Source organism: Schistocerca nitens, chromosome 5 (assembly GCF_023898315.1).
Source record: "Schistocerca nitens isolate TAMUIC-IGC-003100 chromosome 5, iqSchNite1.1, whole genome shotgun sequence".
In the NCBI taxonomy this organism is placed as follows: Eukaryota; Metazoa; Arthropoda; class Insecta; order Orthoptera; family Acrididae; genus Schistocerca; species Schistocerca nitens.
Genome location: NC_064618.1, coordinates 481,504,843 through 481,524,548, shown reverse-complemented (window position 1 = coordinate 481,524,548; position 19,706 = coordinate 481,504,843). Strand labels below are relative to the sequence as shown.

The window sequence follows — 19,706 nt, the reverse complement described above, 5'->3', positions numbered from 1 at the left end:
TGCATCATTTTGAGCCCGAAACAAAAAGACAATCGATGGAATGGCGTCATGCTTATTCTCCACAGAAGAAAAAATTCAAAACAGGTCCTTCAGCCGGAAAAGTCATGATGACTGTGTTTTGGGATTGCGAGGGTGTGATTCTCATTGATGTGATGCCAAAAGGCAGTACCATTAATTCAGAGGCTTATGTCAAAACATTAGACAAACTTAAGCAGCGCTTCCGGCGCCTTGGGCGTCATGTTAACCCACAGGATGTTTTGATTCAGCATGATAACGCTCGTCCTCACACAAGTTTGAGGACTTGTGAACACATCGCGAAACTGGGTTGGATAGTGTTACCCCATCCACCCTACAGCCCCGATTTGGCTCCTTCAGACTTTCACTTGTTTGGGCCAATGAAGAATTTCATTCATGGAAGACGTTTTGCCGATGACGAAGAAGTGATTCACGAAGTGACAACCTGGCTCCGTAGGCAGAGTAAAGATTTTTACTGGCAGGGAATACACGCTCTTGTGTCTCGCTGGAAAAAGGCCGTCGAACTTGAAGGAGATTATGTGGAAAAATAAAGCAAGTAGACAAAACATCAGTCTTTCACATATGTAAATTTGATTGTTGTGGAATAAATACTTCTGGAGAAAAAAAATATGGGGCATTATTTACTGGGCAACCCTCGTAGTTTTGTAACACAAATGAAAAATGCACTGATGAGCATAGGATGCACACTTGATGACAGATAAAACTTCGTATGGCATGTATGGAACCTATTGCTCCAAAACTCTGGAGCCAACCAAAAATTCACAAAGTAAACATCTCTGAAAGACCGGTCACAAATCACAGAAACAAAAACACACACACACAAAATTATGGAACAGTCAAAAACAGAGGGGAACTAATAAACCACATAAAAGGCACATGTGTTCCAGATACAGGTGTGTTGCTGCACCCTGCAATCTGTTAACAAAGTTAGATACTTAAAATCAATTACTACAGGATTACATCTCAGAGATAAGCTCACTTCTACACCTTATTACTGACCAAAACTACTTTGCGTTTAATAAAGAATGCTACTTACAGAAGGAAGGACTGTGAATGGGATCCCCCAATTCAGGAAAGCTAGCAAATACCTTCATGAACAAAATATAAGAAGGAATATACCAGAAAATAGTACCAGGTACATACAATCTACTATAGTGCTGGAGATACATGGATGACAGCCTGTATTTGGTAGAAGAACCAGAAACGAAAACAGAACAACTACACACATAGGCAAACACACTACACAAAACCATAGTTTACTTTAGAATAAGAACATGCAGGGCAAATAAACTTCCTAGATACAGCTATTACAAAGAAAAAGAAAAATAACACACACTAATTTAGTATTCACAGGAAAAAGGCCACAACAGGCACAATACTACACCCGTCATCAAACCACCTACAGCCCACAAATCAAGCAGCTCTCAGATAGACGCTAGAGTAAGAAGCTAGACATAACAATACAAACAGCAAAAAACAATGGATATGAAGAATCTATTTAAAGACGACAATCCAGGTAGACACGAAAATAAAACAAGCTAAACAAGTAATGCAAACACCACATAAATCCAGTGACTGACACACACACACACACACACACACACACACACACACACACACACAAAAACTAACCAGCAAGCTGGCACACATTCACATATGGAAACAAGCTAATACACATACCTGGTAACACATTTAAGGACCAAGGAATACAAATAGCTTACCAAAGTAATAATTCAAAACAGAAAGGTTTGAAGGAGTAGGATGACACTGATATACGCAAAAATGTGGCATTTGCTAAAACAGTGTAACATCTGTGATGCTCCATAATAAGAACAGATCAACAGAACTTCTGAAATAAGATATAATGAACATGATACAGCATGGAAGTATGGTTGGTTGGTTTCTTGTTAGAGGTATTCTACAAATGTTGAATAGCTTGAATGGCTATTCAATATTTGTAGTATACCTCTAACCAGAAAACTAACCAACCAACCACAAAAGAAACATATGTGAAAATAATCAGATCCAGGGGGGGAAAAAAAAGAATTTAATAAAGCTACATTCACTCCGAGGGATTTGTCGCAGAAATTTGTACCTGACACAAGTCGTGGAGAAAAATACCTCGGTACATGCACATTGCAACTTAGTTCAGGGGCATGTGCCTGGCAAAAGTGGCCAATGTTAGCTTTCTCAATGGTGACATGTAGCCAGTCAGTTTCATGGAACATGGCATCCGACACAGAACTTCTATTTCTTTACAACAGCATCTGAATAGAATTGTAAAAAGGGAGAATAACTGGAGAAAGAAACGTAGGTAGTGGGTGCATTTTAACTGGTGTTGTCATGCAGCTCTCAGTTCTGTGATAAGTGACCTAAAAGTTCAAGACATACAGAGTTTCAAAAATTTTGTTCGTATGTCTATGACAGACTTTGAAGTACTACTAAATGTGACAGTTCAATACTACACATTAAAGAATATAAATTTTCGAGAAGCTGTAACCCCTGCTGAAGTACTTGCAGTTACATTGCATTTCTTAGCTACTGGAGATTCAAACAGCTTCTTAATGTACATGCATACTGTAATAATACCAAAAGCGTGTCAGGCTATAATATGAAAATCAGGTCTTGAATCCTCTTCTGAAGGACAGCAACATGTTTTTTGTTGTGAAAGGCTCTCAGTTGACATTCGACGTACTTCGCAGCTGAGGTAAACTTGTCTTCCTTCTTCCTCATGATTAGGTCATTTGCACACCTCAAAACTTCTGTAGCATCATCACTAGAATATTGTTTTTATTACTTTTGCCTTCTTGAATGGTGGGTATGTAGGAAGGCTCCGAATGAGTACTCTAAGTACTTGCTTGCCTGCCAATGATGATGATGTACTGAGGGCAGTCTCTCCTACATCTAAATACATACTCTGCAATCCACCATATGGTGCGTGGCGGAGGGTACCTCGTACCACAACTAGCATCTTCTCTCCCTGTTCCACCCCCAAACAGAACGAGGGAAAAATGACTGCCTATAAGCCTCTGTACGAGCCCTAATCTCTCTTATCTTATCTTTGTGGTCTTTCCGCAAAATGTAAGTTGGCGGCAGTAAAATTGTACTGCAGTCAGCCTCAAATGCTGGTTCTCTAAATTTCCTCAGTAGCAATTCACGAAAAGAATGCCTCCTTTCTGCCAGAGACTCCCACCTGAGTTCCTGAAGCATTTCCGTAACACTCACATATGATCAAACCTACCAGTAACAAATCTAGCAGCCCGCCTCTGACTTGCATCTATGTCCTCCCTCAATCCGACCTGACAGGGATCCCAAATGCTTGAGCAGTACTCAAGAATAGGCCGTATAAGTGTTTTATAAGCGGTCTCCTTTACAGATGAACCACATCTTCCCAAAATTCTACTAATGAACCGAAGACGACTATCCGCCTTCCCCACAACTGTCATTACGTGCTTGTCCCACTTAATATCGCTCTGCAATGTTACGCCCAAATATTTAATCGATGTGACTGTGTCAAGCGCTACACTACTAATGGAGTATTCAAACATTACTGGATTCTTTTTCCTATTCATCTGCATTAATTTAATTTATCTATATTTAGAGTTAGCTGCCATTCTTTACATCAATCAAAATCCTGTCCAAGTCATCTTGCATCCTCCTACAGCCTCTCAACAATGACACCTTACCGTACACCACAGCATCATCAGCAAACATCCGCACATTGCTATCCACCCTATCCAAAAGATCATTTATGTAGATAGAAAACTACAGCGGACCTACCACACTTACCTGGGGCACTCCAGATGATACCCTCACCTCCAATGAACGCTCACCATCGAGGACAACGTACTGGGTTCTATTACTTAAGAAGTCTTCGAGCCACTCACATACTTGGGAACCAATCCCATATGCTCGTACCTTACGTAGGAGTCTGCAGTGGGGCACCGTGTCAAACGCTTTCCGGAAGTCAAGGAATATGGCATCCGTCTGATACCCTTCATCCATGGTTCGCAAGATATCATGTGAAAAAAGGGTGAGTTGCGTTTTGCAGGAGCGATGCTTCCTAAAGCCGTGCTGCTGCCTGGACAGAAACTTCTCTGTCTCAAGGAAATTCATTATATTCGAATTGAGAATATGTTCAAGAATCTTGCAACAAGGGATGTTAAGGATATTGGTCTGTAATTTTGAGGATCCGTCCTCCTACCCTTCTTATATACAGGTGTCACCTGCGCTTTTTTCCAGTCGCTCGGGACTTTATGTTGGGCAAGAGATTCGCGATAAATGCAAGCTAAGTAAGGAGCCAATGCAGTAGAGTACTCTCTGTAAAAGCGAATTGGTATCCCATCAGGACCTGGCAATTTATTTATTTTCAACCCATTCAGCTGCTTCACAACCCCAGGGATGTTTATCACTATGTCCTCCATACGGGAATTTGTACGAGACTCAAACGGCGGTATGTTTGTATGATCCTCCTGTGTGAAAGATTTCTCAAATGCTACGTTTAAAATTTCAGCTTTCGTTTTGCTGTCTTCCATTGCCAGGCCAGACTGATCAGTGAGTGATTGGATGGAAGCTTTCGACCCACTTACCGATTTTATGTAAGACCAGAATTTCCTTGGGTTTTTAGCAAGATCTTTTGCTAAGGTATGACGGTGGTAGTTGTTGAATGCTTCGCGCATCGCTCTCTTTACAGCAGCACGAATCTCTACTAACTTTTGCCTGTCCTCATTCTTCCGATCTTTCTTGTACCGCGAGTGCATCTGTCTTTGCTTCCTGAGCATCCTCCGAATTGCGCTGTTAAGCCAGGGTGGGTCTTTTCCGTTCGTAACCCACTTTTTCGGCACATACTTGTCCAATGCGTGATTTACAATGTGTTTAAAATTTGCCCATAATTCTTCCACGTCCATCATACCGGAAGTAAATGAAGTCGATTTGTTTACTAAGTGGGATGCTAACAACTGCTTATCTGCTCTTTCTAGTAAGAATACTCTCCTAGCCTTCTTGACCGACTTTTTAACTTTTGTAACCCTAGTCGTAATGACAACATCATGATCACTAATCCCTGTCTCAACACTGACACCGTCGATGAGGTCTGGTCTGTTCGTGGCTACCAGATCAAAATATTTCCATTACGAGTTGGTTGTCGATTTAGCTGCTCAAGACAGTTTTCGGATAATGTGTTCAAAAGTAATTCACACGACGGCTTGTCTGTACCACCTATAATGAATCCATAGACATCTCAGTTTATACTAGGTAGGTTGAAGTCACCTCCGACTAATATAGCATGATCCGGGTACTTCTGCAATACAGAATGTAGAATCCCTTTGAATGATTTTAGAACTGTCACGGTGGAACCTGGTGGCCGGTAATAGCACCCCACAATTAACTTCATTTCCACTAGGCCTGTTAAATGTGTCCAGATAACTATACAATCACACTCTACTTTGACCTCAGTAGATACAATATTTTTGTCAACTGCAATGAAGACACCACCTCCTACGGTGTCTAATCTGTCTTTCCGACACAAGTTCCAACCCTCACTAAGTATTTCAGAACTTCCTATCTCAGGGTTCAGCCAGGTCTCAGACCCGAGAATAATTTGCGCACCACACGCTTCCTGGAGGGCAGTAAATTCAGGAACTTTATTCCGAACACTCTGAAAATTTACTGCTAATATCTTGATAGCTGAAGTGTCTTTGCACTGAGCGCGTCCTGATTTCCCTGCCTGCACGTCGACTGGTGAGCGTTCATCAGGACACCTCGCACTACTGCCTAGCGTAAAAAACCCCCATGTGCATGCCACAAGTATTCTGCTACCCGAGTAGCCGCTTCCTGTGTGTAGTGTTCACCACATCTCTCTTCCGATCCACTAAAAAAGGGGGGCAGGGGGACATTGTTCATACTATCTTTTTCTTTAGGCACCAGATTTTGAAGAACAATGATTTCACAAGAATTTGAGATTCGCTGGAACTTTACTGACTGCATAGGGGCAGTAGATGGAAAAAACCTGCAAACTGTCAATCCCGCTCATGTTCGAAGCACTTACAACTATAAACACTCTTTCAGTACTGTGTTAATGGCATTAGTGGATGCCAATTACCAGTTTCTTTGTGCAGAAATGGGAATTTAAGACGTATTGCAGATGGAGGTGTATTTAACTCTACAACCATTAACAAATCCTTTCAAAGCAGGTCAGCTGTGCACATACCAGAGCCAGAACCTCTTCCCCTAGGTAATTGTTGCTGACAATGCCTTTGTAGTTCAAGAACATGTTATGAAACTCTACCCAGGTAATCATAACAAAGAAAGAATATCTAATTACAGTCTCAGTAGAGCCTGACGAGTTGTCAAAAATGCCTTTGGAATACTATCGTCTACTTTTCGTGTTTTATGTAAATCTGTTCATCTTAATCCCCACAAAGCAAACTATTGTGAATTTGTATTTATCTTCACAATTTTCTAAAAAAATCTCTCGAAGCTCACCTAATTTATTCACCACCAGGGAGTTTTGATTTTGAAAATCTAGAAAGGGGTACTGTAGAACCTCGGAGAATGAAAGACCACCTACCACTTACATCGCTATCAAGAATATGTAGAAATTTTGCTGGCGATACTAAGCAAATAAGAAATGGGTTTGCGGCATATTGTGCCACCGTAAGACAACAGGTGGAGTGGCAGTATTTAGTGCTGAAGATAGTTCACTGATAATTATCACATTCAACGATAATGATTTCCTTGTCTTGCGCGAATGTAAACACCATTTTTATATTTTTCATTGTTGTCTAAATAAATATTTACAATAAAAATCATCTGCCCCCTATGAACCATGGACCTTGCCTTGCCGTTGGTGGGGAGGCTTGTGTGTCTCAGTGATTCGGATAGCCATACCATAGGTGCAACCAGAATGGAGGGGCATCTGTTGAGTGACCATACAAACATGTGGTTCCTGAAGAGGGGCAGCAGCCTTCTCTGTAATTGCAGGGGCAGTAGTCGGGATGATTGACTGATCCAACCTTGTAACATCAACCAAGACGGCCTTGCTGTGTTGGTACTACGAATGGCTGAAAGCAAGTGGAAACTACAGCTGAATTTTTCCTGAGGGCATGCAGCTTTACTGTATTGATGATGGTGTCCTCTTGGGTAAAATATTCCACAGGTAAAATAGTCCCCCATTAGGATATCCAGGTGGGGACTACTCAGGAGGTCATCATTATCAGGAGAAACAAAACTTGCGTTCTATGAATCGGAGTGTGGAATGTCAGATCTTGATATCGGGAGGGTAAGTTAGAAAATTTAAAAAGGGAAATAGGTAGGTTAAAGTTAGATACAGTGAGAATTAGTGAAGATCGGGCCGGGAGGAAAATATCTTCTGGTCAGGTGAATACAGGGTTATAAATACAAAATCAAAAAGGGGTAATGCAGGAGTAGATTTAATAATGAACAAGGAAATAGGAGTGCAGATATGCTACTATGAAAGCATAGTGAATGCATTATTATATCCAAGATAGAGAAATTGTCCATGCCTACCACAGTAGTACAAGTTTATATGCCAAGTAGTTCTGCAGATGATGAAGAGATTGAAGAAATGTGTGATGTGATAAAAGAAATTATACAGGTAGTTAAGGGAGACGAAAATTTAATAGTATTGGAGGACTGGAATTCGATTGTAGGAAAAGGAAGACAAGGAAAAGTAGTAGATGAATATGGACAGGAGGTAAGGAATTTAAGAGGAAGCCGCCTGGTAGAATTTTGCACAGAGCACAACTTCATCATAGCTAACACTTTATTTAAGAACAATGAGAGAAGGTAGTATACGTGAAAGAGCCCTGGAGACACTGGAAGGTTTCAGACAGGTTATATAATGGTAAGACAGAGATTTAGGAAACAGGTTTAAAATTGTAAGACATTCCGAAGAGCAAATGCGGACTCTGACCACAATTCTTGGTTGTAAACTGTATATTAAAACTGAAGACTCTGCAAAATTTCAGAAGATGGGACGTGGATAAACTGAAAGAACCAGAGGTTATAGAGAGTTTCGGAGAGAGCATTAGGGATTGATTGATAAGATCAAGGGAAAGAAATACAATAGAATAAGAATGGGTTGCTTTGAGAGATGAAATAGTGATGGCAACAGAGGATCAAATAGGTAAAAAGGCAAGGTCTCGTAGAAATCCTTTGGTAACAGAAGAGATACTGAATTTAACAGATGAAAGGAGAAAACATAAAAATGCAGTAAATGAAGCAGGCAAAAAGGAATACAAACGTCCCAAAAATGAGATCGACAGGAAATGCAAGCAGGGATGGCTAGAGGACAAATGTAAGGCTGTAGAAGCATATAACACTAGAGGTTAGGTAGATACTGCCTACAGGAAAATTAAAGAGACCTTTGGAGAAAATAGAAACAACTGTATGAATATCAAGAGCTCAGATGGAAAACCAGTCCTAAGAAAAGAAGGAAAGCAGAAAGGTGGAAGGAGTATATAGAGGGTCTATACAAGGACGATGTATTTGAGGGCAATATTATGGAAATGGAAGAGGACGTAGATGAAGATGGAATGGGAGATATGACACTGCATGAAGAATTTGAGAGAGCACCGAAGGACCTAAGTCAAAAGAAGGCCCCGGGAGTAGACAACATCCCGTTAGAACTACTGATGGCCTTGGGAGAGACAGCCATGACAAAACTCTACCATTTGCTGAGCAAGATGTACGAGTCAGGCGAAACAGCCTCAGCCTTCAAGAAGAAAATAGCAACTCCAATCCCAAAGAAAGCAGGTGTTGACAGATGTGAAAATTACCGAACTATCTGTTTAATAAGTTATGGCTGCAAAATACTAACACGAATTCTTTACAGACGAATGGAAAAAATGGTGGAAGCCCACCTCGAGGAAGATCAGTTTGGATTCTGTGGAAATGTTGGAACATGCAAGGCAATACTGACCCTACGATTTATCTTAGAGGACAGATTAAAGAAAGGCAAACCTACATTTCTAGCATTTGTAGACTTAGAGAAACAGAGTTGTAGCCTATCCCCAATGTCATTCAATCTGTATACTGAGCAAGCAGTAAAGGAAACAACAGAAAAATTTGGGGTAGGAATTAAAATCCATGGAGAAGAAATAAAAATTTTTGGGTTTGCCGATGACATTGCAATTCTGTCAGAGACAGCAAAGGACCTGGAAAACCAGTTGAACAGAATGAACAGTGTCTTGAAAGGAGGATATAAGATGAACATCAACAAAAGCAAAACGAGGATTATAGAATGTAGTCTAATCACGTCAGGTGATGCTGATGGTTTTAGATTATGAAATGAAAGACTTAAAGTAGTAGATGTGTTTTGCTATCTGGGAAGCAAAATAACTGATGATGGTCGAAATGGAGGGGATATAAAATGTAGACTGGCTATGGCAAAGAACGCGTTTCTGAAGAAGAGAATGTTGTTCATATCGAGTACAGATTTAAGTGTCGGGAAGACCTTTCCGAAAGTATTTGTATGGTGTGGAGCTATGTATATACGTGAAACATACACGACAAATAGTTTAGGCAAGAAGAGAATAGAAGCTTTCTAAACATGGTGCTACAGAGGAATGCTGAAGATTAGATGGGTATATCATGTAACTAATGAGGAGGTACTGAATAAAACTGGGGAGATGAGGAATTTGTGGCACATCCTGACTAGAAGAAGGGATCACCAGTTTAGTATTGGAGGGAAGCGTGGAGGGTAAAAATCGTAGAGGGAAACCAAGAGAGGAATACATTAAGCAGATTCAGAAGGATGTAGGTTGCAGTAGTTACTCGGAGATGAGGTGGTTTACATAGGATAGAGAAGCATGGAGAGCTGCATCAAACCAGTTTCTGGGCTGCAGATAGCAACAACAACAATAAAACTCATGTAAAATAAATACACTCTAATTTCCTCAAAAGTGCATAAACTCATTCTTTGCTTGTTTACACTGTTCAGAAAGAGCAACAAATCAGAGGCATATCACTTTGATATGTACGGCTCTTCTCTATCCGATCCTGATGTCTTCCAGGGTGAACATTTGTTAAGTTTGTAGACCATGGGGGAATGTAGGATCCAATAATGAATGCCTTTCGCAATATTCTTCAATTAGTTTAACGGGTTTATTTTCTGCTCACTCCATTTTCACAACCTGCTACTGAATATGCACAGCTGATCACTTGCTCCCAAGAAGCAACACCACGAGTCTGCCTGTGCATTCACAGCAGAAAATTTTATCAGGGATTAGTGCAGAGTTTTCGATGAGCATATGGATACAGACACTTATGTCAGAATGGAGTATTTCTCAGAATTCTTGTGTTGATGTTGCACACACATGTCGCTGGAACTTGCAATTTGTGCCACTGCTCATGTGATGGGCATAAGCCTACATGACAAATCTCTCAGTGTGAACGTAGCTCAACACTACAAGAAAACTGCTGTATTCAAAATGCAGTCACAGAAAAGAAACACAAAAATGACTAAATAAACATCTATAACCAAACATTATTAAGCTAATAAACATGTAGTAGATAAATTCACAGAAAAATAGGTTTAACAAAACAATGAGATGTACCAACAGAAGTTACAACATCACAAAAGAAACTAGAAGAGGTGTGAGAGCATCTACACAACATGAAAATATATCCAGCACCAGTGAAGTGGAATGTTCTAAAACTAGTGCAACTATGTGTGAAAGAACATTATGAATGAAGTAGGAAGCAAAAAATTGTGAGAAAGAATTGTAACTTAACACTACTTAATAGTAGTAATGAAAAATAAGAGAACTATTTATGATCTTGACAAACAGATTTGTACGACAAACCACACTGGTACAATGACCACTGGAGAGTGCTTTGAAATGAAAGTTAATATATGGTATAAATAAGACTTTTATTGCATGTGTATGAAGTTTCAACAATAACTTGGATTATCATCATCTTAATTTTCTTTTAATACCCGTGAAACAGGAACGTGTGGGTATCGGCACTTACATGTCAGTTGTGCAGTGAGGCAGGTTTACAGGTACATCTATGCACCTCATTTAGGATGTAGGTTATGGTAACAGTGTGGTAATGAGAACTGATAACTACACTTGCCAAAAATGTATTTATTCTGCCTAATGAGTAAATAAACAAGTGACAAAAATGAAATCAACTCGCAATGACCATTAACTGATGATCGCGATAATTGTCTTTGCATAACAGTTCCACCAGTCCCGGAGGCTGTACACTCCTCGGTATAAGTGCGTCATCCAACTGCGTGAGAACAGCTGATGTGTGTACAGAACGAAATGAAATTTTTCTCACAATTGCAAGGCACCTTGTATTTCACGGATGCAACAAAGCGAAAGTGGAAATGAACAGGAAGTGCCAACTGAACTTCCGTATGGGTCTGTGGGGAGCTCGCATTAAACCCATGTGGTCTGCGGACTGAAGTTATAGACTCCCAGAATACACATCTTTACTGTACAATGACTCAGTTCACACCGCCTGTTGCTTTTTCTGCTGACCCGCATTTGTGCACACCATACGTTGCCACAGTTTTGCCTATTGGCAGCAATGCATGCCGAAGGATATATGATGCAACTAACTCGGGCCAGCCATGAACGCCTCTGGTACTTTCACGTATTTTTGCAGCACGGCTGCCACATCAGATCCCCTCCTCGAGAGCAGAGCTCGGAAGCTATGAGAAAGTGCAGGTGTCCAGACTGTGTGACAGATATTTGGGTTCTGCACGTTTCATTCTGACATCAGTGTGAGTGTGATGGAGGTGGGCCGGTCAGCTGTGATTGCGTGGTGGCGTGTGATGTCAGCATGAAGGTGCACAGTGGGCATGTCCTTGCACAGCTGGCTAGCGACAGTAGAGGCAGGCAGCACTGGCTGTGAATTACTTGAAAAGATGTAGTCTTGCAAGAAAAACTGACAACAAGAGGTAGCAAAATAAAGCATTTAGGAGCTTCACTGTTCAAACTTCACAGACACGTTAGGTTGTGGGAGTTCGGCCCTGGGATTCAGTCCAGACTCAATGCTTCGGTACGGCGATCACAAGAAGTGTATACACTTGCGCAAGTACAGTGTCGTTGCATAAATGCAGTTCCTGGAACTGCGACGGACAAGCCTGGCAGTGCGGAGAGAGACGTCCGGAACTCGTCGGGAAAGGACACGAAAATCCGGTGTGGAAGTTAATCTGGCCTCAATGTCTGATGCGGTGGAGGCACAGTGATGCGAACACAAGTCAGGAGCTGCAACGGACAAGCAGCTGGTTATGCAGGAGATGGTTTCTGGAGTTCGACTGGAGACGACATGGCTCACTGGAGACAGGGTGTCTACTGCAGGTGATGGCATGATGCAGCATGGTCATTTGGATCGGACATGGCGGCTGGACGGTGTGACGTCATCAGCTGGTGAGGGGGGAGGCAGTCACTTTTGATGAGTGCGGCCTGGGGCCCTATTCTGTAATGTTCATATTTATCGGTGCAGTTCTTAATCCAAAGTTGCTATTCTGTAAGCTTCTGAGGTCTGATACTGATCAGCCCTCCCACTGATTTTCTGACAACTGTACCGAGAGGTGGTTAGGTTTGGATAATGCCACTCATTCGGTTCAGTGTGACTTGTTTACAGCTAGAATTTGTTAATTTAGAAATGTTGAGTGGTTTTAGTTTTGGGCTTAGTGATTACGTTTTACTGAAGAACCACCAGGACTCATCCGAATGGAAAGTGAGTTCATAAAAGACTGTTTTCCTTTGTTAGAAATATGATTTGTATTGTTTTTACTGTGAATGATTATAACATCAAAGAAACATTTTTGGTCAATATTCTCACAAAACACCAGCTATTTTTATGTAATTAAGAGTTTATGTTGGCTCTGCTTACATATATGACACGAGTGTTAGCTGAAATACTTGTGACTTTGCGCACTTTTTCCCGCAAATGGTTTAGTTGTTAATTATCGAAACATGTTTACAACTTTTTAGTTATAATGGACAGGAATTTTATGAGCCTGACCGTGGAAACCTTCCAAAATTTCAGGCATTTGTGACTTAAGCCTGCATCATTCAGTGACAACGTGAGCCTGCATGTCTATTTATTTAAATCTGGACAGCTGGTCCCACAGTAGTTGTCATGGCCAAGTGGATAAGGCAAGAGTCAGGAATGCTGTAGATTGTAAGTTTATGTCCCGCCAGGTGTAATTTGGCCCCCCCTCCCCTTCATGTTTGTAACACATTCTGAGACTTTGTTACTCATGAAAGTTACATATTTTTCTGCAATATTCATTGTTATTTACATTTAAGTGTGCACTTTCTCAGTAATAAGTATCTTTGATTTTGTGACTTCCGTATGTTTAGAAAAATGAAATTGCTGCAGATGAAATTGCTGTGTGTGAAACAACTGACAATGACATTTTTCTTTTTTATTTTCACAAGCAATTCACCATTTTTTTTCTGAATATGTAGCGATTTCGGAGTGTGTGGTTAGACAGGAATCTAAGAGCACAACTTACATTACTGTGAATGAAATTAGCAGCAATCATCTTTATAATTCTTGCTTGTCACAAGTATTTATCTGCGATTGGATCCTTAACAGCAGTCGACAGAGATGAAAGATCCTTGCCATAATATTTTTAGACTACACCACTATATATGAAACATTTTGATTCAACAGATGTATGTTATAAACTACGACGAACTTCAATACTTGCACTCACCACATGCTCACGAAAAGGGATTTTTCAAATTTTGTTTTTTAGACTCAAATTGTTGACGTGTAATATAGGGAAGTAGGCTACTTCATCATTTGGATCTGTAGGAGTGAGTTACGACCACATTCTACGCATTTTCTTACTCTTTCACACTCTCTTAAACAATTTTTCATGTGTTTTTATAGAAGTATTTGTACAGTGTGGCACTACACACCATTCCTAACTCATATTCCAAAATGTAAAATCCAAAACAAAATGTCAATTTAAATGAGAATAAAACAACATAATATGGCATTTAAGACAATTTCCAGAGCACACGCAAATAACTAATCGTTATTACGCATACTTGGAAACACATGATGAGCAAAATTTGAACAGTATTATGTACTCTAAACACATTTTTTGGAGCTGCAAAGATTAATGTGCCTGTGTCGGCTGCTAACACTTCAGGTTTGTGGCGCTCTGCACGCTACAGCGTGCATGCACGGGTCTGCGGCACCTTGCTTTTAACTGGTTGGCGTGAGGAGAACTGACAACAGTGCCTTGATGAGCGAGAACCCTGCAGCATCTCTTTCAAAATAACATGAGGGCTCTCCATTAAAAACAAGGCTGCTCGGTGCACTCGCCTACCGACTTGATCTTCAGAATGGTTGAAAGATACAGCATAGCACCCTTGGTCGACTGTGCCAGCTGGTGGTGCAAAGTGGGGTGGGGGTGAGGCTGCAGTGCACCTGATGACAGCTGGCTTCGTGTGTGCGTCACTGGCAGCCACAGGTGGGGGGCCTGCCTGACCAGTGGTAGAGGAAGTGGTCAAGACATAAGCCAGCTTGACTTGGTTGATTAATGCTTTGGTCGGCTTGCCGTTGCACTCAACGTCGAATGTTCTCTTGCCACAGGTGATGACGCGGTGTGGACCTGAGTATGGGGGTCAAAACAGTGGCTGTACTGTGTCACTACGCAGCATGATGTGTGTACAGCACTTTAGGTCGGCGTGTACGAACACTTTGTCGGTGCCACGCCGTGACGGTGCATTCGATCATAGGCAGGCCATGTGGGAGTGCAGACGTTCTGCCAGTGGAGGGGTCGATGCATTGCACTGTGATGGTACCCCCTCCATAAAATCACCAAGGATGGCGAGAGATTGTCCATACATAAGGTCAGCCGGAGAAGTGCCAATCTCTTATTTCTGTGTTACTTGCAGGCTGAACCTGAATGCATCTGTACAGGCAGCGCTGAGACAAGCTAGAGCGGCTCTTAGTGTTCAATGGAGCAGCTCGATTATGTCATTAGATGCCGGATGGTAGCTGGTAGTTCTGTGTAACTGCACGCCACACAGTCGGGCAACTTGTGTGAACAGTGCATAGTTAAACTGGCAGCTGAAATCCATTGTAACATGACTAGGGCAGCTGAAGCATGCCACCCAGGTGTTAACGAAGACTGTGCTTACGGTGTTGGCAGTGATGTCCGCTATGGGTGTTACCTCCAGCAAACAGTCTACCGTTGTTAGCAGATAATGCCTGCCTTGGGACAGAGGGAGAGGGTCCACAATGTCGACATGAACGTGTGTAAAACAGCTTGTCGCATCCAGAAAGGTGCTGACAAGTGCAAGAGTGTGCCTTCCGACTTTACAGGCGCTTGCCCATTGATTACAGACTTCCCATAGTCCTGGCCAGATGAAATGCACTGCCAAGAGCAACACAGTGGTGTTGATGTGGGAGTGTGACAGTCTGTGGACACGGCTGAAAACACTGCACCTGAATTTCTCCGGGAGAACCGAGCGGTGTGTGCCTGTTGAAACATTGCACCAAGTTTTACAAGCAGAGCCAGGAATGAGCACTAGCTCAAGCTGTAGACCGCTGGAGGTGTCATGGCGGAGGCTGTCCAGTTGTTTGTCATTCTTCTGTCCTTTGGCAAAGTCCTCCGAGTTCACAGGAGGAGAGATAATGGCACAAGTGTGGAACAGGGAGTCAGCAACGATGTTGTCAATTCTGGAAATATGATGGATGTCTGTGGAGAACTGTGACACATACTCCAACCGCCGGAATTGGTGCGGCACACAATTGCTATTATTGCATGCAAATGTGTGGTTGGTGAAAATTATGAAGGGACGAGCTTCTACTGATGGGTGGAAGTATTTCACTGCATCGAACATTGCAAGCAACTCATGATTGTAAGCATTTGATGCATGTTGTGACTCTGAAAGCTTTCATGAGAAGAAGCCAATTGGCTGCCACTGAAGCACTGTTGAAGCACTGCTCCAATGGCTGCCTCGCTAGCACCCATGACCTCGGCCATGGCCAGTTTAGTGTTATGCACGGGGTGAGCGAGCAGCGTTGCTTCTGCTAGGCTTCATTTGGACTTAATAAAGCTTCTCTTCATTGCATCCGTCCAGTTAAGAAGAGTCCTTCCCTTCGCAATAGGTGTTCCAGCACTGCAAGGCAGATGACCATGGGCTGCGTGATGGTCGAACAATGCCATGTCGCAACATGGCCTTGATCTCAGCCGTTGCTTCAGCGAGTCGCTTGGGCACAAGTCAAAATGGATGGCACGAGGAGAGTAGGCCGGGCGTAGTCACAATTAAGTGGACCATCAAATGTTTTGATGTCCCTCGGTGCACTAGGTGGGCGAGTGAGCTCTGGAAATTTGTCCAGTATGACTGCGTACAGTCTGGGGGACTTCATTGGTTTAACGTTGAAGAAAGTGGTCAGCCGTTGCTAATTTGAAATTTGCCATCGAATCAATCAGCAGGGTGTTCAAGTTGCTGGCTCATAAGTTGTAGGGGCGAAGGAAATCCGCACCCAGGACTGGCTTGTCGAGATCAGCCACAGCAAATGTCCAAAGGAACGTGCCACGCTGTCTAAGGTCTAAATTTCGGTGATGACTGCCATATGTTTTTATTGTTGAAGTCTTTGATGCCATAAGAGATGGCACCTCAGCCTTCTGGCAGCTTCTTAGCATACATTGGGGGAAAATAGACAGTCGGAACCTGTGTTGACAAGGTACTTCACACTGCCAGCCCGTTCAGTTGCGAAGAGACGCCTGGATGTTGCACTGAAGCCACGTGCACCTAGGCCCGGTTGCAGCTGACATTTGGGTGTGAGCAGGGAGGACAAACCTTTGTCAATTCCTTGCCAATGTGGGAATGATACCAGCCTAGCCTGCTCTGCTTGACGAACCTCCAGAATAGCTGGTACTGCACTACCAACTGTGTGAGCCAGATAGGCGGTATTGGGATCTGCTGCTGCTACGGCACCTACTGCCCTCTGTCCATGAGTGGGCCAACCGGTCAACCTGCGTGTTGACTGCTGCCACCTGTGTGGCCAAGTCCTGAACTAGTTGGGGCAGGTCTGCATCCGTGCGCCAGTGGCTGCAGCAGATGCGTATCGGCGCGGAGTCAAATTTGCCGGCATGGCAACGGCATTGTAGGCTGCCATGGCAGTGGTATTGAGCCCCGTTGCCAGCATGTCATGCACCGATCAGCCAAGTCTGTGACTGCATACAGCTGCAATTCTGTTTGCTGTTGTGCTAGAAGGCTGCGCATCCAGATAACATGCAACAGCGAGTCTCGGACCATGTCAGACTGTGCAACACTCCGCATATGGCGCATAAGCTGAGATGGCCTCCTGTTGCCGCACTCCTCTTGGGCCAGCAAGTGATGCACCCTTATTGCTGAGATGATAAAATTTGCCATATTAACTCCTGTTTTTGTCAGTTATATGAAGACTGTGTCGGTGGGGTGGTGATTATGTCCCGCACTTCGGCTGCATAGTCTTGATCTAGTTGGCTCACGACGTATTTGAATTTGGCGAGGCCGCAGATGGTGATATTTCTCAAGAAAATCCCCTCCACTTGGCTGAACCACATGATTGGGTTGCGGGGCCAAAAGAGCGGCAGTCTAATCAACACACGTCCTGCGCTTGCCGCCGCTCCCATAACTGTGGGAGGTGTTGGTGTGGCCAGCTGGTACCGGGTGGGCAGAGACTGTGCGTACGGAGAGTGCCTGTAGCTCGCTCTCCAGTCAGTGGTTGCGTGTTAGCAGCTCATCTATTGTCTTTTGTCTACTGTCTTTTGCAAAGTCATTATCTTGCTTTGGCACCTAGTTCACAATGGTTTGTTCAAAAATTCGTTCTTCGTACATGAGGGTGTACATGTTACAACAATGGCGGTTTCATGTCACAGTGATGAAAGTTCTTCACCACGTATTTAGCCTAGTGGTCACGTCGGGGTCACCAGTGAAGCGGGAACATGTGGGTATCGCCGCTTACATGGCTGCCATCCGGTGAGCCAACTTTACTATCTTACCCATGCACTTTGTTCAGGATGTAAGCTAAGGTGACGGTGTGGTAACGACAGCTGATAACTACACTTGCCAAAAATGTATTTATTCTGCCAAATGAGTAAATGAACAAGTGAAAAAAATGAAATCAGACTTCAATGTCCATTAACCAGCAATCGTAATAATTGTCTTTGCTTAACAGTTCCACTTGAACACTGATCCCAGAGGATGTACACTCCTTGATGACGAGCGTGTCATCCGATTGGGTGAGAAAAGTGGACTCGTGTCCAGAACAAAATGAATTTTTTCCTCAGGATCGCAGGGTGCTGTGTATTTTGCAGATGCGACGAAGTGAAAGCGGAAACGAATGGGAAGCACCAAACAAACTTCCGTACGAATCTGTGGGGAGCTCGTGTAAAGCTCGACCCACGTGGCCTGCAGATTGAAGTTATAGACTCTTGAAATAAGTGTCCATACTGTATGGCAGCTTAGTTCGCACTGCCCGTAGCTTTTTCTGTTGACCTGCGTTCGTGCACGCCACACGTTGCCACAATTTTGCCTATTGACAGGTATGCACGCCAGCGGATATCTGATGCAGCTAACTTGGGCCGATCATAAGCAGCTCTGGTCTGTTAATGTGTTTTTGCTGCACGGCTGCCACATCCGTCACAGTTGTGATAATAATTTCTTTGTGGCGACTAGTTTTGGGCAAGCACGGCCATTTTCAGACAATAGCCTTAGATTTAAGGGTAAGCAAACGGTTCCCACCAGTGTACATGTAAGTAACCAAAAATGCATTATACTCATTACACAGATACAACATGATGTGTATTATTCCTCACCATTAACCATTACACAGATGCAACTAGTCATCACAAAGAAACAACTATTATAGCAACAGTGACGGATGTTGAAGGAAAATAAGGACTTTTATTAAAGTCACAAAACATGGTATATAATCTACATTATTTGTAACAACTGCAACTGTGGAAAAAAGGAGGCCTAAAAACAAGAAAGACAGCACAATGCATATATCTGCATATTCCACTGTATTGGAATACGGGGGTGAAAGTTTTTTACTGAAATGATGTTATTGGAATGTACTCAGATTGTGAAAGTTCTAGTGTATAAAGAATAACAGAAAAATTGCAATATTTTAGTTGTTTCCAAAAATTACACAAGAACATTATAATTTTTTGAGATCCAAGTGTTCAATTAAACTGTACTTAGTCAGTGCATTATTAAATTAATAATTAAAAAATAGTTAACAATGAAATACAAATACCTTGCACACTGCCTTAACAAATTCTAATGCCGGATTCTTATTGACTGTTGAGTTTATTAATAATGGTGACACTTCATCATCAGCAGTGGGTCTATGTTTGCGAGCTTTCTCCTGTATAGACTCTGTCATCCTGCAAAACATATTAATTTCTATCAGTAACTGCATACTGCAACATTTACATTGCACTACTGTGGGATGATTTGAAACTGGGAACAATAACACAGCAAAAATGTTAATAGGAGTATAAGGACAAATACATTCAAGTTACTCTGAAGAACAGGGAAAAGATCAAAGACCACACTTTCAATGTCACTTGTCTTCCACCAATGCCAGAACCAATTGAGTTGTTACCACTCATTGCTGTGAGTACATGGCATTCTCATAGAAAGCAAGTTCTCACCCAGAAA

The 19,706-nt window shown here is 42.4% G+C and overlaps 1 protein-coding gene across 1 annotated transcript in view; it reads right to left on the bottom strand.

Moving 5' to 3' along the window:
• Positions 1 to 19,706, bottom strand: part of LOC126259790 (DNA polymerase epsilon catalytic subunit 1) — a 331,065-nt gene that overhangs the window by 24,649 nt on the left and 286,710 nt on the right. Inside the window, exon 33 of the mRNA XM_049956798.1 lies at positions 19,300 to 19,429. Within this exon, the coding sequence (XP_049812755.1) occupies positions 19,300 to 19,429 (130 nt within the window). The remainder of the gene's footprint in view (positions 1 to 19,299; positions 19,430 to 19,706) is intronic.